At 33.3% G+C, this 24,567-nt stretch overlaps 3 protein-coding genes and 1 non-coding gene across 5 annotated transcripts; 3 read left to right on the forward strand and 1 right to left on the reverse strand.

Moving 5' to 3' along the window:
• The first annotated feature begins 121 nt into the window (after nucleotides 1-121).
• Nucleotides 122-13,371, forward strand: LOC124440058 (zinc finger protein 830-like). 2 transcript variants are annotated; one of them, XM_046990384.1, is made up of 13 exons: nucleotides 122-218; nucleotides 2,424-2,523; nucleotides 3,362-3,454; nucleotides 5,013-5,063; nucleotides 5,276-5,321; nucleotides 5,624-5,648; nucleotides 5,827-5,939; nucleotides 6,254-6,317; nucleotides 6,535-6,601; nucleotides 6,669-6,746; nucleotides 6,930-7,006; nucleotides 7,221-7,413; nucleotides 13,036-13,371. In XM_046990384.1, exons 1-12 carry the CDS (start codon nucleotides 127-129, stop codon nucleotides 7,387-7,389), a joined length of 975 nt encoding a protein of 324 aa, XP_046846340.1. In that variant the 5' UTR covers nucleotides 122-126; the 3' UTR covers nucleotides 7,390-7,413; nucleotides 13,036-13,371. The 2 variants fall into 2 exon arrangements, with proteins under 2 accessions (XP_046846340.1, XP_046846341.1); XM_046990385.1 differs by lacking the exons at nucleotides 122-218; nucleotides 2,424-2,523 and adding an exon at nucleotides 2,902-3,225.
• Nucleotides 2,928-3,142, forward strand: LOC124440860. Its single transcript, XR_006946787.1, has one exon. It is a non-coding gene; the product is annotated as a small nucleolar RNA U3 (small nucleolar RNA).
• Nucleotides 7,534-16,664, reverse strand: LOC124440057. Its single transcript, XM_046990383.1, has 9 exons — nucleotides 16,523-16,664; nucleotides 15,584-15,672; nucleotides 15,031-15,188; nucleotides 14,885-14,937; nucleotides 13,940-14,101; nucleotides 12,773-12,958; nucleotides 12,428-12,608; nucleotides 9,620-9,684; nucleotides 7,534-9,500 (listed from the first exon to the last, which is right to left on the reverse strand). Exons 1-9 carry the CDS (start codon nucleotides 16,646-16,648, stop codon nucleotides 8,436-8,438), a joined length of 2,085 nt encoding a protein of 694 aa, XP_046846339.1. The 5' UTR covers nucleotides 16,649-16,664; the 3' UTR covers nucleotides 7,534-8,435.
• A 161-nt stretch (nucleotides 16,665-16,825) lies between these two features.
• Nucleotides 16,826-20,314, forward strand: LOC124440732. Its single transcript, XM_046991164.1, has 2 exons — nucleotides 16,826-17,717; nucleotides 20,004-20,314. Exons 1-2 carry the CDS (start codon nucleotides 17,351-17,353, stop codon nucleotides 20,105-20,107), a joined length of 471 nt encoding a protein of 156 aa, XP_046847120.1. The 5' UTR covers nucleotides 16,826-17,350; the 3' UTR covers nucleotides 20,108-20,314.
• Nucleotides 20,315-24,567: the final 4,253 nt, after the last annotated feature.

Here is a 24,567-nt window from a genome sequence, read left to right on the forward strand (position 1 = left end):
AGGACTATACCAACCTGGACGATCATCATTTACAAACATGATGTTGAATGTCTCCGTATCTAGATTTTGAGATGTGGGTTGTGGAGCGTTGCCCGCGATTTTTGTGATCAGCTGATATAAAACAAGATGGCAGCAAAAACAAAGTCAAAAGATCTTCGAAGTTTAATAAAAGAACAAAGAAGTAAATCTAAGAAAAAAATCGACTCTCCACTCGCAAGGTGTTGTAGCTTCTAGTATTTAAAAGCGTAATTGCGTTTAATAAAACTCTGTTGTTTTCAGTGTATTGTTCAGAATTATTTTCTGACTTTATGTCTACTAATGTCTCTGTCAAAATGACATACCTAAAGAGTTTCGGCCAAAAACTTAAAAATAATATTTATTAGCATTTAAAGCGAAGGCTCTTCTATGATATTTCATTCAAATATTTAAATGAATGACTTTCCTTCAATAATCTGTTGGAGAAAATACCGCTCTTAAAATTTTTTCCGTATGAGCCAGTACTTGTATGTGTATATATCGTTGTATTATTTTATTTGCGTTTTAGTAGATATAGTTTTATTGAACTAGAGCATATATCGTTCAATCTATCGTCATTACTATGCTTTTCATCTTAAACCAGCCATTGAATTTGTACTTTGTATTGTATCTTGATAATCTTGCATGCCTTATAATCATGTACAATACTTGGTCTCTTTGAAAGATCAAAAATACAATGATGACAGGTTGTGGGGAAGTGCTGAAAATTTAACATCAATACCTCACAAAGGAAGATCAATGATCATTGGACAGGAGTGGTGCATATTTTCATAGAAGAAGGGGGGGTGCATTGTTATCCTATCTAAAGTTGTAAGGGCCCTGTGCTATTGTGGATTTTTAGGCTTACAGATGAGTGAACCTTGCATTAGGAAAGTGTTATAAAAGTTGCATAGTAATACTCAATTGAAAATTGTGATAGTATAAAATATGTAGTTGCCTTTGAAATGAGAAGGTCTACCTTTCTTTCATCTTTTAGTCTTTCATAGCCTCTAGTACTGCCATATTAATTAATTGTCTACAGACATGATCCCATTTTAAAATTGTTCTCATGGGGTGCTAGAGAATTTGGAGTGCACCACTTGCACCCCTCAGAAAAGCTGTCACTACATTCTCGGATGTAAGTGAATTGCCTTTCAAATGAAATCAGTCAGGCACAACTGAATATATGAATATTCCCCCTACAAATTACGTTCTAGTTAAACCTCTGTACCAGTTAACCAGGGCAGTTGTTTAATTTTCTGTCTTTATCATTTATAAAATCACATTTAAGTTACAAATGAACCTTTTGTTTTGAATAAAAAGCAAAAGGATATTTATCCATTTGTCTGATTTTTTTCATTTAGCTAATTTTATGTAAAATTCAATCAAGTTAAGTTTTGAAAATAATTACTGAGTAGCTCAATGTATAAAAATAATTTATTATTCTACATAAATAATGTTTCATTTTGTGTAATTTTAATATTGTAAAGCATTTGTAGTTACCACAAATTGCCTAAACTGCACTTGTTATGTTGAAGATCTTGTCCTACTATAGTAATATTATAGTTGTAAACCAGTGAACTATTTTAAAGAAAAGGTTGATGTTGAACTCCAACTTTGAGAAAACAAACAAGACAAATTTTGTACAGTAATACTTTGACATGAGAATTGTCTTGTTTGTTTTCTCAAATAAAGAGTTCAACATGGACCTTTTATTTTGAGTATATTTTCAAAATTTTGGCTTTTTATTGGTTTTTAGCGAAATATGTTCTTTTATAATATTTGATGGTTTTTTGTAAATCTTAAATTCTTATTTTGCCATTATTGAGGCCATTGCTATATACATCCACAAATGTTATTTTTAATAATCAGCTAGTCAGTAGGTAAAAACACACTTTCTTACCCATAATACCAAAGAGTATCGATACATGTCTCTAAATTCTCAATATTGCAAGTATCAACATTGTTTAAAAGATATTGCCCTCCACCAACATTGCGAGCATCTACATTAAACACAACATGTACTTTTTATGCTGACTTGGTAGCTGCATTTTCCAAGTACTTTAAATCTGCTTGGATAATTTCACAATGAAGCATCTAGGATTTGCGCTCCTCTTTCAAACTCTTCTCAAATTTCAGTTATTTCAAATAAGTAACCTTTTGCATTTTGCTGAGATATCAAAGTTTTTCAGTATTATTTTTATTTAATATGGGAAGTGTGCCGCTTCTAGCTGACGTTGTTCGCATACGTCATTGATACGTGTACAAATTTAGTATTAGGCTATAAAGTCGTATAGATGTAAATAAATATTTTTTCCATTCATAATCATTAACATCAAACATGCATTGAAAATAAAAATAATAGATTACTGTACCTCACATGTCAATTTCTGTTCTGTATTTTTAAGGTACAATAATGCAGGACAGTTGTTTTGCATTTTATGCAATGCGGTAATAAAAAGCGATCTTTTGTGGGATGCGCACGTACGTGGAGCGAAACACAAGGAGGTAGGAACTAGTAATGAAATCAAATCTTTACAAGTGTAACTATATTATTAAACATTTAGTTTTCACAAAACTTAATTTCCAGGGTTGTTGTATTGTGTGACTGATATAACTATTATTTTGGGAGGCTGAGCATGTCACAATTATGTGTCGAACTAAAGCTTAAATGGTTGATGCTCCTCTATGTCTTATTAAATCCAATTATTACAATAATTGTTTCATCTTGCATTTTTGAAACTGAATGAAGATCATGTTACGATACTTTTCATATGTGTGTCGATGTTTTTATTAGTTATCACAGGCGGATTTCATTCACTCTGTTGTGCGCATGCGCATTAATAGTTTAACACCACAATTATTTCGTCTCCCATACTTTATTAAAATACCTGGAAAATCCTACAATGATTAAGACCGTACTTTATAGGATCATTTCTATAGTATGCGTCCCGTCTTTGTTTTTCAACTTAGACAACACTCACAGCCACGATGACGAGATTTAACGTCGTCTTCTGAGCGGGAAGCGGGTTAAAGTTCGCACGGTTAACGTCGGACTTTAACCATTGATGACCGTTCTTGACTCGTCTTAAGATGAGCAGGAGGAAGGCGACGTAATCCGAGTGGTCAAATTGTTCTTAATAACTCAATTATATGTTAAAGCGATGCGTTGCTAAATGAGGATGAATACTCTCTCAGCCATAATGAATGGTTAGCATCGGAGAACGTTCTATTGGTATTAAAGTGTAGACTGTAGCAAGGTTTTTCGACTTCTCCTTGGATGTTTTGTATCGTCGTAATTACAGTATAGCTACATAATTTTCCGTCTATATTTTTTCAACCATAGAAATTAGTGTCATTGAAATCCAGTAAAGAAAGATCTGAAAAGACGACTGGCAGAAATTTATCACATCCATCTGCATCTAGCAGTGTAACAAAGGTATATTAGTAATTAAATACTTTTAATCTCTTTCTATGTCAATTTTCACATTGCTTAAAAAGTTTGTCATGTGGCTTAACTTACATGGTGCGCATATATTGGAGCTGTTTACATGATCCCGGCTAACCGGGATTCAGTGAGGCGTTAAATCATTTCGACGCATTGAAAAGAGGCAAAACTTCAAGCGAAAAAATTACAACTGTTTGTTAAGCGCCGCAAGTAATTCCTGTTGTTATTCTCAAATTCGGCCAAATTTATTGTTTGATTTTGAATGTTATGCGTATAGTTGTTAAATCAGAACATTGTGAAAGTGCTGAAGAACATTTATCTGATGATAAGTATTAAATCTTTTCCATTTTCCAAAATCATTTAACGCTCGGCTGAATCCCGGCTATCCCGGGATCATGTAAACAGCCCTTTGAAACTTACATATTGGTAATCGTTGATTAGTTTTACTGTTTGTTGGTTTGCCGACATATCGGTTAAAGATGGAATTAGGAATATATTTCGCGTTTTACTAGAGCACGGAATTATTACCGTTTAATTTTCTCGCTGTTTTCATGAGGTTATTAGGAGTAGTATTTGAACTTTCCAACTGACTTATTCTTTGTAACGCGTTATTCAAGTGAAACTGAAGTTCATTTTGATTTAGCATCTTCAACAATCGAGATTCGAGAATCTATTTCAATTGCAAATGGCGGCCACGCACGCTCACCGCCCACGTGGTAAAAACAAGACCGCAAAGCATCATATGCTAAACTGGAAAAATTTATGCTAAAAATTTATGCTCTCCGAAAAAAATATGTTTTAATTATATTTTTTAATTTCGGCATATATTTTTAAGTTTATCAGATATATTTTGAGTTGAGAACCGATTAATTCGATTCAGAAAATGCAAATTTGAAGTTCAGCACTTATATTTTCTCAAAGACAAATTTGTCCGGCTTGGCGCCTCATAATGTTTGTTTTAAAACATTTTTGTGCCCACGCTCTCTTACCATTTGCTACCAGGTTTCGGCTTTTTTGTTTATGCTCTTGATTGGTGTGTTTTTGATTTTGAATATGGTTTTTCCTTATTTACGATCAAATGTCATCCAACATAGCGAAAGTTCCATTCTTCTTTCACTCCCAAGAGTGGTTGTACCACACCTCGTCATTTCAATACATAACGAGTTTTTATAAACTGACGTAAATGATTTTTAGTCTGAGAAGTTTTGAAATGGCTTCGATTTTCGTTGATGTTCCAATCTTTGGAAAACTGTCAGAAAATACACGTTATTGTTAAAAAAGGTTTTAGAAGTTTTTTAGTTGTATATAAGTGAAATTTATACCGATATTGAAGACATTGTAAATGCGGGCAGTTGTTATTGAGGAGAGACATATATTGTTAGTTATTCAGAAATGTATGAAAGCGAAATATGCAAAACCTGATGAAAATTGTATTTGTAATATATATTAGTCCATGTAGTGGTACTCTTGCCATCTTGAGTTTCGTGTCGCAACTAATGTTTATTATTTTGTGAACATACCTACAAAAAATCTTGCTGGTATCTTTTAGAACAACACAGTTCCTTCATCATCAAATAAAAGACGGGCAGAAGACAACAATGTACAGTAACTTTTTTTATTTGTGTTTCTTTGTAGTGTAGTTAAAATAATTAGCTACATGTTAATTGAGTCATTCGTGTCGATTTGCAACATGTTATTTTTATGATGTTATAGAAAATAGCTCTTTCTCCTGTTGTAACATTCCTTGATGCATGGATAGCTTATTGTAAATAATTCAAACATTCTATTTCATAAAAGCCTTTAAACATTTAGTTCGTTGAAACGTCACAAAGAAAGCCTGTTGTCAAAAAAGCTAAAAGTAAGTTCACTGCTACACATTTTCTTAAGGGAAGGGTCAAATATACGTTACTGCCAAAAAGATTTCAATATGACGTTTGGGAGGGAGAGGGTTTACAGACACGACGTCTTTTTTTCTCGAAATATACGCTCATAAACAATATGTATCAAGAATTTTGACAGCTGATATAAGCCTGTCGTCTTGGGTATGGTGGGTTTGTGAGAGACGTCATATTGACGTCTTTTTGACAGAAACGTTTATTTAACCCTTCCCTAACATATTGTAAAAAAATTGTACGAATCTCTTTATATTATGTATTGTAGTTTCGAGTGCCTTGGACAGCATCAGGTATAGTTAAAGATTCATTACTTGTTTTTCAGTTTTTGAGTTCTAAGTTTCTATGTATTCAATTTTCACTGAATTCATACTACCTGTCTTATGGTTCTGTATCGATGCTTTGTTCCCTAAAGCTTTGTGAACAATGTACATGTATCTAATCGTTGACTACCTCTCTCGCTTTTTGTAGAAATCTTTCTAATTCCTTCGAAGAAACGTCGTCAGTTGAGAATGATGATATGATAGTGGATGATTATGAAAGTCCTAATGATAACACTTCCAACATGGCTGGCTTACCTTCAGGTGTGTCATTAAAGTAATATGAAAATTTTCACAAAGTCATGGCAATATCTTTTCAAAGTCGCAGTTGACGTTTACTTAAGTGTAGCTAGCTTTCAAATTGAGAAAAAATATTTTATGACTTTTTACGCTATAGTTCATTATAAACCCAATAAATTTGGGTTTATGCACTTTAGCTGTAAGTAACATCTCTCATGTCGTCGTCATTTTTTCCTAAAATACTTACTGCCTTTCTATAACAGCCCTCTTATTCATCAAAACATTCAATAAAAATCGCGCATGTTTTCATTCCTTGTTTTATGCATATATTGCCACAGATTTCTTTGACAGTTCACAACCTAAATCAGAAGAAATTATAGATAAGGCGAAACAAGAAAATCTGTAAGTTTAACTTATGAGATTGTTAACTCATTAAATGAAGTATGCCATTGTTCACTATGACTTGGGCATGGTTGGTATGCATGACAATAAAGTTGTATTTGTTGTTACGTAGCTTTTACGAATCAGCAATTTTCCATAGTTCATCGATTCATAAATGTTTTATGTCGGCAATTCAGGTCTAGTGTAATAATTTATAATCTGGTTTGTTTCCATTTAGGAACGAAACTCAAAAACCAGAGGCTATTCCCGAAGGATTTTTTGACGACCCAAAACTTGACGCCAAAGTAATGAATCTTTCTTAAATGTTGGTATCTCTTTTATATTGTACATCATTAAACGCAATTTTTTTAGGCTCGAAAGGTTGAATATAAGGATCCCGCAGATGAAGAGTGGGAAAAATTTCAGAAAGCTTTAAGCACCGAGAATCAGGTATTCATCTTTTTTTATTTGTTTATGGTGAAATAAACATGGAAACAAAAGATTTTGTTGTAATGAATGGATATAACATAACTTTTCAAAGAAATACGTCGTGAATGTTTTTTGCATATAGCTACGTACAACAAACATGTACTTATAAACATAGTCGAAGTAGTAAAATTTGATATATTACAGGTCTCTGAAGCAATTATTTTAGAAGAAGATGAAGAGTCAAGAGTTGATAGGGCTCTTGATGAAATAAGCGAACAAAGGTATGTTGTGGACATCTCTGTCACAAGAGAAGCGAATAAGACTAGATATGAAGAAAATATGTCAGAATTGCTTGTTTTGTTTCAAAAGATGTTTCTGTATTATCGGTTATGGCAATACTAAGGACCTTTATCATCTTCAACACCCCCTCCTCCCCCTCCCTCCGCTGCTTCTTCCAAGGAAAATCTTTTCAACTCGACATTTCTCTTTTTATAGACTGTATTATATTAGAGCTGATGTTCTTCGGGACAAACAAGTTGCGTTAAAAAATAGCAATAAGAAAAACGACGATAAGATACATGAAGAAATGAAAGTTGATAATGAAAGCGATACTGATAGTGACGACATAGATGATATGTTTGATTGGAGAGCAAAAAAAGCTTGATTGATAATCAATGATGTTCATAAGGTACATAATTTGTTCACTATACAGTTTCTTTTTTGCAGTTTAGAGTTTCTCCATAGCTAATAGAACTGTAGCTATAAGAAATAGGTGAACATGTGTCAATCATTTACCAGCGAAATAATGTGCTTCCACATGAAGTGTGAATATTTCACTTTATTCAACAAGTTATAGAAGCGTGTCTATATATTAACCTGTTACATTTTCTACAATTTAATCAACATTGCGTTGATATTGTTAGTGAACTAAATATCAACTACGGATCATGCACCGTTTATATTTTAGTGTTCAATATTTTTGAACAACAGTTTGTTTCTGGTAAAAAAACCTTGTCTTTGAAAGCCTTTTAGCTGCTTAAAATATCAATAAAATGCTGCACTAAAAAATAACTCAACACATATCTTATTGGAGACCATTATTTAACTGTCGTGAAGTGATGTCCATGGCGATTCCTACAGGCGATGACAGAAAATTTTTTTTATACAAGACCAAATACCCTCCGCTTGACACTTTTATGTAATATTATGAAATGAATTGTACGGGGTCCTCATTTCATGATAGTTTGTACGTATTATCACGTTTTTCCTAAAAGATTCCTTGCTAAGTATGAAAAAATCACTTTCTAAATCAACGCTGCCAACGCATAGTAAAAAAACTATAATGCAAAACGTATTTTTCGTATCCATCGTGCTGAAATAATTCACCTATTAATCAGCGGAGAGTACCAGCCTTTAAATACTTTACTTCCGGAAACTATTGAAAAAACGCGAAAACGTGATATGTAAAGTCATTTACGTTGATCGTTTCTGAAATAATAGTAAATTTTAGATAATTATCTTTGCGATTGGCTACCTGCGCAAATATTGATAGGTTGTTGAACAAGCTTAAACAATGTTGTCCTACACACCAATAGTCAAAAATAAAACATTTCTAGCAATTTTCCTCAAAATCATGGTGCAAATAGGTCATTGTTAAAGATCGTTCATATAACAACCATAATGTTTTTACGCAAACTTACAAACATGATGCTACTGAACTGCAGTCGTTGACGAAGCCCTGTCTGACGTAGGCACCTCTGTTTCCATGACAGCAATAGGAGTCGTAAATGAATGAGTGTTGGTTGTACTGTCGCCTTCGGCTGTTGCTGAATATTGCATTATATGAGGGTCAGTGTTAATGACAGTAACAGGAGTAGCACAATAAGATCTTGACGTTGAGGTATCTTCGTGTGTTGCTATTGTTGCACCTGGTTGAAACTGTACAACAGTCGCATCGAGGACAGTAACTGGTGTTTGTTCGGAAATAAGAGGCTGCAAACGCCCCAATGAATAAGAATTAGCTTGTTCAGTACTTGGATCGATTTTGCCTTTATTAGTTATGTTTGCTTCCAATTCTGCTTTCAAAGTTTCACCACCGCTAGACTTGCCTAGAGATCGACGTCTTTCGCTTTGCTTTCGATTACAAAACCAAACTTTAACAGTTACAGGTTCAATGTTCAGTTGCGAAGCTATAGCGGATATTTCGCTTGGATTCGGTTTGGGATTCCTTTTGTAATGATCAATTAATATAGCCAAAGAATCACTCGTGAATGATGTTCTTCTACGACGTTTCTTGCAAAGTCTTACTCCTGTAACCTGATCAGCATCTTTAGCATCCAACCAAGCTTGCAGTAATGGTTTCATCTTCTCTGATGCTTTTGCCGCAAGTTGCTTCGATTCAAAGCGCGATATAAATGATTGACTATAACATGGACCACTACTTCCAGATAATTCTAGACCGACATCTTCTTGCGTATAACCAAGAGTCATTCGCTTGTTCTTAAACATCTCGATAAATTCTTTCATCTCCTCGGACAACGCTGTGTTGTCATTGGAAAATTTAAATTTTGATGTGTAGTTGATGACGTCGCTGTTGTCTGGGTGCAACGAGGCTGTTGACGTCAGAACGCCACCTGGCCTTTTGTAGGTAAATGAACTCGGCACAGTAAATTGATGTGTATCGTTTTGACTTAGCAGCACCGTACTGGTTCCAATTGAGTTTTCCCCAACTCTATTCTGAAGTTGATAATGTGTACCTTCTGATAAATAAATAACCTGAAGATGAAAAAAATTATTGTAGAAAGTTGTTATAACGACAAAAACAAGTTGGAATTGAGAGAGAAAGAAAGGAAAATCTTCGGCATGCAGTATCCAAACTTATCGTTCAATTTTACCTGTCCACTTGTGCTTGAAACTGGAAAGTTCTTATCCAAGACAATATCAGTACCCGAATTGAACTCTGAAAATATCACACAACTATACAATTAAAGTATCCCATCACGTTCATTTCTGCCATTAAAATAATGTAACTTAGTTCACACATGTAACATTTAAACATGTAGTTTGTTCATGTGGCATAGTAACTTAGTTCACACATGTAACATTTAAACATGTAGTTTGTTCATGTGGCATAGTAACTTAGTTCACACATGTAACAATTAAACTTGTAGTTTGTTCATGTGGCATAGTAACTTAGTTCACACATGTAACATTTAAACATGTAGTTTGTTCATGTGGCATAGTAACTTAGTTCACACATGTAACAATTAAACTTGTAGTTTGTTCATGTGGCATAGTAACTTAGTTCACACATGTAACATTTAAACATGTAGTTTGTTCATGTGGCATATTAACTTAGTTCACACATGTAACAATTAAACTTGTAGTTTGTTCATGTGGCATAGTAACTTAGTTTACACATGTAACATAAAAACATGTAGTTTGTTCATGTGGCATAGTAACTTAGTTCACACATGTAACATTTAAACATGTAGTTTGTTCATGTGGCATAGTAACTTAGTTCACACATGTAACAATTAAACTTGTAGTTTGTTCATGTGGCATAGTAACTTAGTTCACACATGTAGCATATAAATATGTAGTTTGTTCATGTGGCATATTAACTTAGTTCACACATGTAACAATTAAACTTGTAGTTTGTTCATGTGGCATAGTAACTTAGTTTACATGTAACATAAAACATGTAGTTTGTTCATGTGGCATAGTAACTTAGTTCACACATGTAACATTTAAATATGTAGTTTGTTCATGTGGCATAGTAACTTAGTTCACACATGTAACATTAAACTTGTAGTTTGTTCATGTGGCATAGTAACGTTCACACATGTAACATTTAAACATGTAGTTTGTTCATGTGGCATAGTAACTTAGTTCATACATGTAACATTTAAACATGTAGTTTGTTCATGTGGCATAGTAACTTAGTTCACACATGTAACAATTAAACTTGTAGTTTGTTCATGTGGCATAGTAACTTAGTTAACACATGTAACATTTAAACATGTAGTTTGTTCATATAACAATTAAACTTGTAGTTTGTTCATGTGGCATAGTAACTTAGTTCACACATGTAACATTTAAACATGTAGTTTGTTCATGTGGCATAGTAACTTAGTTCACACATGTAGCATATAAATATGTAGTTTGTTCATGTGGCATATTAACTTAGTTCACACATGTAACAATTAAACTTGTAGTTTGTTCATGTGGCATAGTAACTTAGTTTACACATGTAACATAAAAACATGTAGTTTGTTCATGTGGCATAGTAACTTAGTTCACACATGTAACATTTAAATATGTAGTTTGTTCATGTGGCATAGTAACTTAGTTCATACATGTAACATATAAACTTGTAGTTTGTTCATGTGGCATAGTAACTTAGTTCACACATGTAACATTTAAACATGTAGTTTGTTCATGTGGCATAGTAACTTAGTTCATACATGTAACATATAAACTTGTAGTTTGTTCATGTGGCATAGTAACTTAGTTCACACATGTAACATATAAACTTGTAGTTTGAACATTTGGCATAGAAACTTAGTTCGCACATGTTAAAAGGTTACTTTGATTTTTACTTGCAAGTTTCAAGTTTCATGTACATGCACTGATGATCACAATCTCCATTGCCTGAAGACAAAATACCATGAAGAAGAAATGCAACAATCTGATCATTACATGAGCCATTTTAGCCTAACAGTGAAAAACAGTTTAAGGATATTTTGAGTATATGAGTTAACCTCGAATGGTTAGTGGTTAGAACGATAGTGTAGTCTTTTAGTAGGAGACCTCGTTTTCTAATTGCAGTATTGAACCATTAGCTAACTCAATACAAAAAATCTAGGTAAGAATGTATAGGAAAAAGGATGCTAACCTCTAAATGAATGCTGTAAGTTTCCTCGTATTTGTAAAAGTCATAGTAACCAAGTGAAATTTATATCTTGCATGGTGAATAAATGATTGAAAATCACACATTTTTTGTATCTTAGGTAAAGATTGATTTTGGATATTGTGGGTTTTTTGTTTGAGAAATAGTATGTGTTTATGAAAATTACTTCAGTTTAAAGTTGTAAGAAAGAGTTATGGTGAATACTGATTCTGTTGGCCTAATAATTCTTTAGAAAAGTATTATTGCTATTGTTACAACGATTTTATAAAAATGAACATTAGAAAATTAAATTCGTTGTATTAGCAAATTAACATTTCCAAACCAGTCATGCAGTTGTAACGTTTATGTGAACGTAGCTAGAGAAGATCTTGTTTTTGTCGCTCTTCATATAATTGGGAGTTCGGCAAAAACGTGATATTAGCGTGTAGATCATTTTGGATTGCAGTGCCACGTTCTTTAAAGTGAACATCTCAAAATTGAAAGCTCGTCATCGATGTGTGGTAGTAAAAAACATATAAAGTAAAGCTGGAACACAATGCAATATTAATAAAAAATATTCATTACAGAATAATGGCTAAATAAAAAATTTGTGCATTAATGGTATAACGAGAAATACATGGCAGCTACTGGAGATCATTAAAACAAACTATACTCCGAGTCTCTGACTTAGATAGGCAGGTCTATGACTTAGATACATAGGTCTATGACTTAGATACGTAGGTCTATGACTTAGATACGTAGGTCTATGACTGGATAGTTGCATAGCAAGTTTAATACGTCACAGCATTACCTGATAAAGAATTTTGAGTGATAAAATCGTTATGTTTCTTTACTAAATCAGCGACAATCTTTTCTTCGATATCTTTTCCTTTCTCGAGTTCGCTGTCCGACATCCATATAGCATTTTCTGCACTTGCAGTTACAATCACGACGGTTTTTCGCCGGGTTTGAAGGATATTCGATATCACGACCTGAAAGGATCATCATGTGAATTTTAGACGGAACCATTTGTTTAGTCTAACGAAGTGAAGAGTTTATAAGATTACATTAAACTATATAGCGGAAGCTTGAACAGCCATATATCTAATGGTGATTTACCAATTACCAAGAATTTCAAATACGAAAGCAATCTAACCTGATGCGAGTTTTTGCTGAGCGATTCCCTTGCTTTTTTAGAGATTATATTTACATCTGTTTCCAATTTGAACGACACTACAAAAGCTCGAGGAGACCATTCCTTTACAAGCGGCTGTAGCAACTTGGGTGTTTGTTGTAAATTTAACACGAGCGGACCTTGATTAGACTGCAGCTTGTGTGTGGACTGCAAGAAATGAACGTGAAATGTATAGATGCGATCCATACTACAAGTTTTTTAATGATTTTAATTTTTTTTTGTAGAAAATGTTGTTGCACCTGGTAAGCAATATCAAATACGCAGGAAATGTGTAACATTTTCCCTACGCAAAATCGCTTGTTCATGGAAGACAAAAAAACGAATAGGTTGGACTTTCAGCCAATTGCTGTACGTAGAAACAAGCAAAGAAAGTTAGAGTAGTTTGCTGGGTACTAAGCCCTATAAATTCTAATAAAAAAGCGCTTTTCATAATAAATAAATTGGGAGTGTAAGTAAAAAGTTGTATCATAATATTACATTATTTCTTATGTTGTAACTTGTAACAGTAGATTTTACCTTAACCTTATCAGTTACCAAATAAACTAACTTTCCAAGTGTAACAAAAAAATCATTTACAGTTCGCCTCCTTAACGGCCAAATGTGCATAACAATAACGTGGGCTTAACATTGGTCATCAGGAACTTTTCACAACAGGTTGATTTTCTAAAGTTCTTTTTTATACTCCTTATGCATAAATTAGAGAAACAAACCTAATTGGGTGCCCTGTGAGACACAGAAAGCATATGTAGAATAAGGCCCTTTTCAAACGTCGAATGCATTAAAAAAAGACGGTGAGGAATTTTATCTCATTTTCTATTGTCTTTATTCATTCGGCTTATGTAAAGTTCGACGTTTGAAACGCCTAAGGAATTTACAAATGGATCACTTAGCACTGCTGCGCAAGTATATTTTATTAGATTTCTGGTTGTGGTTAGTCGTTCCATCATTTCTATTGGTTAAACAAGGTGATCTACTGAGATTTTTTAGAGTTGAGAGTTTATTTCCAAAAATTAAGAAAAATACCAATCGCCTCGTCCATTGGGATTAACCGTTTTTGTCCTGCATTTGTTGAGTAAAAATACAATACACAATTGTTTTCTTATTACATAAAAAATTTACACGACTTACAAGATTGTCACGTGGTATATAGAAGTCAGAAACAGCCGCTGCTAAATAGAACATAACACGCTGCCCAAACGATGCCAATGTTACTGCTGACATGCGCAGAAGGAATAAATAACTGCTGAGAGTTGAAAATTCAATTTGGAGCAAACAACCATTACGTTTCACCTATTGCATTGAAAAGATTGAAAAGCATAAGTCCAACAGCATGTAACTATATGCTAAAATGTTTGTTTGTTTTTTCTACATATATGTGTAAGGGATTTGGTGCGCAGGTCATCCATTAAGAATGAAAAGTACCAACATGGCAATATTGAAAGTCATTTCTGATGAGTCGCCAGTCATGATTTTAAATTTTCTTGGAGCGTTAGAAAGGAACGTTAAAATTTGTGTGAAGATGTTTTGTGAATTTTTTCTTTACAAGCTCATTCAAGTTTAATAAAAATTGAAATGGTCTGTGGGTTTGTGGTATTTTTTTATCAGTTGTGCCGATTCAATTGATGGTGAAGGCAAAGAAGTACACAATTTAAATAATTGTTTGTATTGAATCACTGATGTTGATTATTTATACAACACATAACCAATAAGAATGAAGTAATACTTTAATATATGGATTTTCTGTAAAAAATGAGCAAGGCTGGAGAAATAACATTGAAATACATTTTTAATTCTTAGTTACTCTTGTGGGAGTTGTGTATGTGTAGTAGAAACAACAAACACATGTTAAAAATATAATTTTGATGTTCAGCCAGTAATCATGAAATACAGGAATAACCTCAAGAATGGATTGTCTAGATTTAGAGTGATTTCTTTCAATTTCTGGTGATTTCTCAATTTTCAAGTGATTTCTTTCATTTTCTGGTGATACAAAAACTTCAAAGTTTACCAATGTAGGATTCATGTGCGCTTATCAACTCACTAGGTAACTTCAACAAAACTTAATGTATATACCTCTTTATATTGTGTAAGAATACCTCTGAGGATAGGTATCTTTGATTCATCCACTAAAAAAAACATTGATACATACAATGTAAAAGATGTAGTTGATGACTATGTAAATGTATAAACATAATTCAAAAGTAAGTTTTGACACTCACCAGTTATATTTTTAAGCAGAGGATTCTCGACATGGTCATGAAGATCATGAAGAGTTAAAAATTCTAGTGGATTGTGGGAAGTGAAATGCCTTTGGAATGGCAATGCAGAATTTTGACGGTAGACAAATATAACTGCATATCCTTGTGATAAAAAATATCTTATGTAAAAATTAGTCAAGATAAAAAATGCTTTAAGTATAGTATATATGTATCTATGGTTTTCAATTTAGCATGGTTAACAAAGCTAGTACTAAAGGTTAGTTCTATGAGTAACAATACTTAATCTATGATGCAAAACGAGTACATAATTAAACAAAGCACATCTTGTTTAATATTTGTGACATGCAATATTACAGATTAATCTGCCAGGAGCATTTTTTTTGGGGGGGGGGAGGGGCTATTAACCGCAAATTTTTGATGCTAATAGGGGATTTTGGGACAAATTTTAAAATTTCCAAATGGTGGTAATATTGTAGGGAGGAGGTTATTATATCCCCTGGCAAACCTGCTTTGGAGCCCCTGATATTAGCACCATTTTTTTGAAAAAGGATACTCAGCAGAAGCTGCACCTCTTGAACCAGAACTAAAGTTATCAATAAACCTCACGGTGTTTGCTTCCAAAGGAACTGATGTACCACCAGACTGAAAAGTGATCAATTGAATAATGTGAACAAAATATTTTTTTGTTGATGTTTGACTTCAACGGTTTCATTTTTCTTATGGTGGTAGGAAATATAAAATTGCTTGGCAGGCATGATTAAATTTGAAACTTTAGCCTGTTAAAAAAATCACATATATGTTTTTAATGCAGACCTCTGCATGGCATATCCTAGATTCAAGGTAATGAAAGCCAGAATCAACAAAGGTTAAGTGAAAGCAAATCGTTTCATACGATTTGTAAGAATATAATGATAAGAGAATGATGTTTTAGATTTCCTACGTATTACAGTAACACTTACAGTTTTGACAAATTGAATGTTGAAATATGCATAATAAGCGTTAACAAAATGGTTTTAGAAGCTAAATGTTCGCATTTTTTCTGTCTATAACGTTCCTTAATAAAGTCGCCAAACAACCAAGTACTTGGGTATGCTTAGAAATTAAAATATGAAACATTTGTAAGTTTATTTTGTCTTCCAAAATATGACCAACATAAATATACCAAGAAAAACTAGCAAACGAAATATTTAGTACAGATCCCCAAAAATATATCATTCGCAGACGCTCTGAAGGTTAATAAGCAAATGGACTTTTTCAAAATGAACTCAACGTCGCTGTCTGATACAATTTCATTTCGTGAATAGAAAAACAATTCCCTAAATACACCAGTTAAAATAACAACAACATTGTACATTTCAAGTTATATTGAATAAATTTGAAATTTTTTAGCAAAATACATGCAAAATTATATACTACTTGCAAATTTGTATGCATGGAATGTTGTGCATACATCAGACCAAAAAGGGAATTTTCATATTTTCTTTACGCTTACCGTTATGTACACTATATTTCTGGAATTTTGAACATGACCAGCAGCAAAAGTAAATATAGTCTTACGAGTTTCTTCCAAATTCGTGGGAGGAATTTCAGAATCAAAATATCTTTCCCAGTCGGCCATGATAGTTAAAATTTTGATTGCGTTTCACACATACTGCGCATGTGTGTGGAGACTCCCAATTAATATTTGTAATAATTAAGCCACAATTATAAACCAACAATAATTACATATTACATACATAATATTAATAAGTTAACTCTGAATCTAGCGTATGCAATGCATATGTTTGTTGTGAATACATCTCTTTGAAATACGAAAACTCTTTGTAAATACGTCCGATCGGGATGGGAAATCACATTTACTCTGCAATTCACTCACTTTTGATTCAGAAGTAGCTTTAATAAGAAATTAGTTTGGTTTGAAACAACTGGGCAAGAAGAAATCAGTCGGGCACAATTAAATACGTGAATATAATTTACAGCTGCGTTTGGGAAGGTACTAGCGAAATTCCTGAATCCAGCTGTACAACATATCGTGGAGGGTACTTAACTTTCCAGAGTGTTGTGTGCTTTGAATAGTATCAAATATGTTTAAGACTGTCATAAAACACTTCAAGCGTCTGCTCTATGTGGGCGCAAGTGAGATCACTTAATTGTGTTTCGTAAGTGTTATCATCCGTTACAAAGTGATCATATGACTTTAGACAAGTTGTTTTTATTTCATTTAATCATTTGACAGAACCTCGCGAAGCACATTTGTGCTGTGCATTTTACATAGACCTTTTAACAATATGTAACATTATTTATATCACTATACGACGTTATGGACGACGAATTTGAAGTGGATTTTATATGGCATACTACAAAACGTAGTTTCCAAAACATTGCTTCAGTGGAACTGCTTCTCGCCCCAGCTCGAAGCCTTTGGGATGATTATTTCACCGATGATTACACACACACTACAATGGTATATCATTTGAATTTACAAGATGGCGTATTCAGCAAGAGAATAACTTTAAAGACAAATATTTATCATTTCTTATTTCGTATCAATTATTCCAACAAGTTTGCTGCATCGTGTGCACATGAAGTAACGTATCTTGGCAATGGTCGAAAGTTAAATTATGTCAACGTTGGTGATATTTTATTTTTAAGCCATCAAAGCGAGAAGTCGAATGAACACAAAGAAGGTAATGAGATTAAAATTGTTTTATGAAAGAATGTTTTATGCAGTGCGGTGTTTGAAATTAAATGAAGATACGATCTTCCTGAATTTTTCAGGTTCATGAGACAGTTGCTTAAATTGTCCAGCAAATTGCGAAGATCGTATCTTCATTTCATTTCATTTAATTGAACTTTGACATTGCTAGTTTTGTTGATATACTCCCTATATCCATGCTATTCATATACAATTGCTGTATATTGTAATATCAATGCGATGGTTAGCCAGCCCCAGTTCACGGACAATGAATATAATTTAACATTGAATATAATTAGCACTGAATATAATTTAACATCTTACATTGACACTACATAGTGAATAATCTGCAAACAGTAAAACACTGACTGTGTTTTAGAATCAGCTTTTCACATAGATTTCTTAATAACACTATATATATCAGGCATTTCAAGTGAACAACAAGATTTTTCAAAGTAAACATGTTTTGGCATTCTGTAAACATTGTTGTAAACAAGTAAACATTTAAACATTATGCTATCTTCAGTACAAGGAATGACTATTCTATTGATTTACAGTTATATTTATATTAAAATTACTAAGGTTTGACGTCATAATAATGTATTGTCTTAATTAAAACACTTCCAGCTGTTCATATAATGTGGTAACGTCCTGAACATCTTCAGCACTTGCTTAACTCCTTGATGGTGCTCTGCCAGCTTTAGACAGGTACATGTTTATACATGTAGATTAGTGCAGAGCTTAGAAGGTTGAGGTTAACTGGCATTTCGACCACCAACACCAACAGTCTTCACGACTGCACCTACCAGGGGCATGTGCTAAAACCTGTACTAGACTATTGACTTTGGACAATGGACTAGTTTAAAGGATTTACCAGGGGAAGTAAATATTAGTTTATGAGTGAACTGGGAAGTGAAAATCAATTCCCATCCCAAAGGGCTGCACCCCTTTTTCGTAAAATTTCACTTTCAGCAATTAAATCAACCTATATTGCCTTATCTCAAAACAAAAATGAAACAAAATGATTGAATTTTGTTTTCAAATTGAATACTGTAAGATCAGATAGACCAACGTACAACATTACACTAAAACAGTAGAATTTAGTATAGGAAAACACAGTTAGCTAATGATGTTTATCTCACAGACATTAAAGTAAACATTTTTAAATAACGAATGAGAACATGTACGCGGACAATTGATTTAAAGAGCAGGTGTGCGAATCCCAATACTGGATCTGGATGATGTCATGGTTGTCGTTATAATGAGACGCAACTAAATCAATGCTGCATTGGGAGAAAGGCAAAGGAGACTTGGAAAGTCTTCTATCTTCCCAACCTTGATTTTATTAGGTCAAGGCCTCCCGCTCTACGTTACAAGACATGTAAGAGAGTTAAAGAAACTGACTTCTGCCCACTAACTTTCAAGTTTTCTGCTTTATATGTTAATTTTTCTTTATTTTATTAATACTGTGCATTCATACTCGTACTGAATTTCTTTTTGACATTTGTCCGCTGGCTAACTGGTAAAGTTTGTGGAACTAAGCTGTGTATCTAACAAAATTCAATAATCGTCAAAAATCGCACCGAATGTGCACCAGGCGGAAATCTAGCGAATGATGCGAAAAGCAGACATATTAAATAATGAATTTTCTTTCCAAATTATGTATCTACAATCTACAACGTTTCGTTGTGCGATGTAGAAACGTTTCGCAAATTTTCTGGTCTTTGTCATTCATTTTTAAAACAAATTCAAACATTTCATTTCATTTTCGAGAAATAGCTAATAAGGCAATACAGGGTGTATAAAAAATTTACAGACAATTCTCTATCAAAAGTTCTCAAAATTGTGCTGACGTATAAATATTTTAGCATCTGGTATATACCAATGTATAGGGTACAAACTGTACGAGCAACATTAAAATTTATTGTTTGACGTATATCGTATTACTCATAATTAGGCAGCCAGTCAACTGCATTTTCTGACCAATAGGAGACGTGAGCTGGCTAACTGCAACCAGTAATCTAATCAAATATACAGCACCTGCGCCTAGTTGCACAGCACAATGGTTTTACAGTTTAACATGGTGTCTACCGAAATAACCAGGGTTCGTAATTGATTTCATGTGAAGTACTATACTTGTCTTATTGACCCAATTGGAAAACTGCTCGCATTAGGGAGGCTTTTAACGCGAGAATATAGTGATATAGTATAATGAGCTTTTTTCCACATTTTGAAAAACGCTTATGATAACAATAACCCAAAATCATCATTTCAACAGATAACCCAGTGAGCACAGACGCCGAAAACAGTGGATTGATTAATTCACGTCCAAAGACAAAAGCTACGGGCATAAGAAGATTTTTTATTTGTTGTGATTTCTGAAAATATTATCTATTGCCACAAATGACGTCTTTTTTAAGTCGATAATGTGTAATTCTACGTATCTAATGATAGCTATATGAAAGTACGGTAAGATGCATAAATTTTATGATTTTAAGTCGATTTTTATCTAATAACATCGGAACATGGTTCGTTATAGCTACATTAAAATAGATTTTCTAAAATATATATTAAGTTGAATATCGTTTATCAATATCTGATCATCTTTATAATTGGGTTTCAGTTTAAGAGCAAGTTGCCATAATTAAGATAACAAAAGACATTGGGTTAAAACCACTGAACTATAATAGATGGATGACTATCTGTAATAAAAAGCCTACTAATTTTTTGAAGCCAAATATTACACGCGCAAAGTTACGCGTCATGCGAGACTGTTGATAAAACATGTTTTAGGGAAGACTTTTTTGATTTTGTTATAAGCAATGGCGTAAGAAGGGTGGGCATGGGAGGGCTTCCCAACTTAGTAACGATTTCTGTTACCACTCAACGACGTAAATTTTGAGGCACTAACTTGCAATAACGCAAGTTTGGCGATTTTGAACTATACGCTTTGGTCAGTCCGTATTTAAAAAATATTTTTTCCGTACGGACCTCCCAGTCAGTAAATAACATATATATATATTCCAAGGAATAATTTTATTATATTGATCATTTTCATGGTAATTCCAAACTTCTTTCACTATTTTAGTAAGCTTTGACAGGATGTCAGAACATTAGTAGATGATTTTAACCAAACACTTCATACAAATCACTGTTCAATTTATTACCCATTAAAATGAGAAATAATTGGGATGGTTTTCACGAATATGCGTTGGTATATCTTCAATTCTTGTCGATCTTAATTTTGGTTTTCGTTGAACAATTTTTTGTGCCTCTTCTCTCTTGTATACATCCCAATTTTTCGTTAACATAAACGAATTGAAAATTTCTTCACGTTTCCAACTGTTTACTACAAGAGCAGCCCTCATGTCCTTTATGACTTTTCCACGATTGTGTATTTGTAATATAATTCTTGGGATCAACATTAACTCAGCCTTTAAGGTAATACATAAACAAATCTCATTTTATATAAGAAGCTTTTCTTCAACATTTCGCAATGACAAGCATTGTTTCTCTAACTGCTTATTTGTCGAAACACGAATGTTAGGAAAGCAACTTCATATTTCCTAGAAAAGCTTTCATATTAATATAATATGTCATATATTTTTTGTTTTTCGATACACTTTCGTATTGTATATTTTAAGAAAAAATGAATCCGTTCTTGAATGTGAACCGAATTGTAATTTCATGATTTTTACTCTTGAAGAACCATTAATTCAACCAGTGGATGCCTAAATGCTTTGAAGGTCATAGAAAAAAGCTTGCAGTTGAAATGAAGTATGTAGCATATGTAGTTAATGTTAAAAAATGGTGTATCTACATTACCTTTTCTTTTGTAATGACATACAAATCTTCCATTGGTTCACCTACGCCGAAATAGTCCCCTGGATTAAGTGTTTTGACGACCACAAAGAAAGTCAATTTTTTTTCATTGACTTTTGATCTGCTGGGCTTCTCAATTTTTTGTTCTGGTGCTAGAAAGTACTTTTGCCGACCAAACGGCAAATTCCTTTTTATAAGTTCAATTTTTTTAACCAAAACACACTTTCCAGATTTTATGATATACACCGTTTCTGACTTATCAGTATTATTTTCATCTAGCAGAACCTGTAACAGGTAAATATTTGTAAAACAACTTTAACAGCAAATTGAAGCTCTTTTATCGTAGCTCTTTTTTTATCTTATGACGTCACACCGGGAGAATAGTGCGTTTTCATTGGCTTTGAAACTATTCTAGCTGTCCACTTAACGCAATTTTAGCAAAAAAGCTAAAAGCAATCGCCCAAGAAAAACAGCTCAAGTTTTGTAAAATGCCAAAAGCAATTTAACGAGGCTTAAGTTAAAAAGGAAAACGCGCACAACGCTAGTCAACAAATGAGAAAAATCACGTCGTAATGCATGTAACAAAAATTTAATTATTTTATAGCCGTCATTTGTTTTTGATAACGGTTTCAAAAAATTCAGACAGTTGCATTTCATTTTTTTAGAAATATTACAATCCGGAGGATCAATAAATAAAATGAATATAGGTAGCTATGTGACTCTAGTTTCGCCTTACGGGATCGATTTGTACAATTTGAGGTTATTCTGCTGTTTTAGGCTCATACTTTCGCAAAAACATTGTTGCAGTAAGAAATTTTTTACTAAAAAGAGTTGTGAACGATGTATAGAAAGCTGCGGGTTTTCGAGCCCCATTCGCAGCCTTTTACGCTCCTGCAATACCTATAAACGCTTGAACATTTAACTCACAATAAGGATGGCATGATTTTGCCAAAATGTTTCTTCGATTAAAAGTATTGAAGATTTAAGTTTGTACTTCATGTATTGCGTCAATGCGTTTTGCGCCTTTATAGTTAATGATTTTTCAGTATTAAACATACTTTTGGTTACTTACAGTGTTGTCCGGGTAGTGTGCGATTTTTGAAGCATTGTTTGCGGATCTTAGCTCAAGCTTTGACCAGGTTTGAAAAGCTGGAATTCCTTTTAAGTAGCTCATTCTTAAACTCCATTCTTTTTCGTACGTTTCACGAAGAACCTAAAGAAATCAATGCTTAAAGATTTTTATTGATGAAGAAGATTATGAATCCTCTTTCTTTTCTCTCTTAATACTAAATTCCTCTATGACATTCATTCTATACCTGATCAAAATCGTGCTTGTCCAAACGTAAAAATTGCGATTTTTCCCTGCAAATTACCGAAGCTCCTCTGAATGAGTCGTGAATCAAAGCCAACTCACCAAATGAATAGCCAGCGACAATTTCGCCAATAATCTTAACATAATTCATTGCTAAGTAAATGTGATTTTATCCAAAAAAAATATGTTTTGTCTATGTAAGCAGAGCTTTGCACTTTGTGGGGCCTTAAATTTTACGTAACAAGTATCTCTGTAAAAGGGGGTCTGGAACCTGTGTAGGTCCCCATAATGCACGGTTTACTGGTAGACACCCACACCCTCCAGGTTCTTATGCTGGCGTGAATACCAAACTTTAATATTGTTTGAAATCCAAATATTTATAATTACTATCATATTTTTCTTTCCTGGCTTCATGTATGCTTCCTCTATAACCACATTCACTGAGCCTTGAAGAATGAAATAAAATGAAAGAGCAGGATAGCCTAAAACAAGAAAATACAAAGTTCCAAGTTTCAACACATTTTGTGTTGTGTTTCGTGAGGATCATTGCCTACGCTCGATTGAAAAATAATAAATATTCTTGAAATAACGTGAAAGAAAACAAATACAATAAACTTGACTTCGGGGCTTGTTCAAAAGTGGGAGGGGCAGAATAATAGTACAAGAATATACTCAAAAAGATGAATTTCGTCAAACAAATTGTTTTTTTATGGACACTGCGAGGGCATGCTCCTGCCCTTCCTTTCTGCTCTCTGAATATAGTATTGATTGCTTTACTAGCTTTTGATATTAAAGGAAATGAATTAGTTTACGACATAGTGGTTTGACTATTACCATGATATTTCACTGTGCTTATACCTAGTATATATTTATCAAAGGTACCAAATAAGCACATAGCCAGAACGATAATTGGGGGACCATATATGCATGACATCCCGTATTAGTTTCTTTTGTAATCCATTGTTTTTTAGGCATTATAGAATGAACATATGACTATATTCCCCTCAATTGTCGTTCTGGCAACATGCCTGGCATGAATTAAATATGAAATTTATTTTTTTTAATGACGTGGTACCTTGTTGAACAATCACTCTATCTTTTGAATATTCCTCATAGTAAACAAACTTTGCTAGACCTCGTTTTACCGCACGGGAATATTTTGAAAAACATTTAAGCTTGTCTAGAGCCTGAAATATTTCTTCTACGTCTTTCGATGTGCGTTCGGTGGGAGGTTTGAAAAGCAGTTTTCTGGCTTGCTCATTGAGTCGTCCTGATTGAACACACGCTTTATAACCTGCAAATTTTATTTAAATGCATTTTATTTTGTTGATTTTTTTGATGAAATTATTTTTATGTTCGAAAAGCATGAGGATTTTCCCTTGCTTTCCCTTTCTCGAGCTTTGTTTGCCAAAAATTGTAAAATTTTTATTATAATAAAAATATTTTAAAGGCAGAACTTATCCAAGTCTTTGGCGTAGCTTGTCCGAATTTTATATCAATGACAGTAAAAATAACAAATCTGTAAAAAAATTTGGAATGGGCAGGCTGGCTTCGCTAGTGGCCTACCAGGTCTAGTGCAAAACGAATCTAGTCCAAGATTCACTGTAATCAAGTGCCTTGATTGAAGAACATGTACTGATTGTGTACGATTCGGTTTTCTAATTACATTTTAAATTTCAGAATTTCAATTTTGATCGAGTAACTTAAA

The sequence above is a fragment of the Xenia sp. Carnegie-2017 genome, unplaced genomic scaffold (assembly GCF_021976095.1).
Source record: "Xenia sp. Carnegie-2017 unplaced genomic scaffold, XeniaSp_v1 HiC_scaffold_2, whole genome shotgun sequence".
Lineage (NCBI taxonomy): Eukaryota > Metazoa > Cnidaria > Anthozoa > Malacalcyonacea > Xeniidae > Xenia > Xenia sp. Carnegie-2017.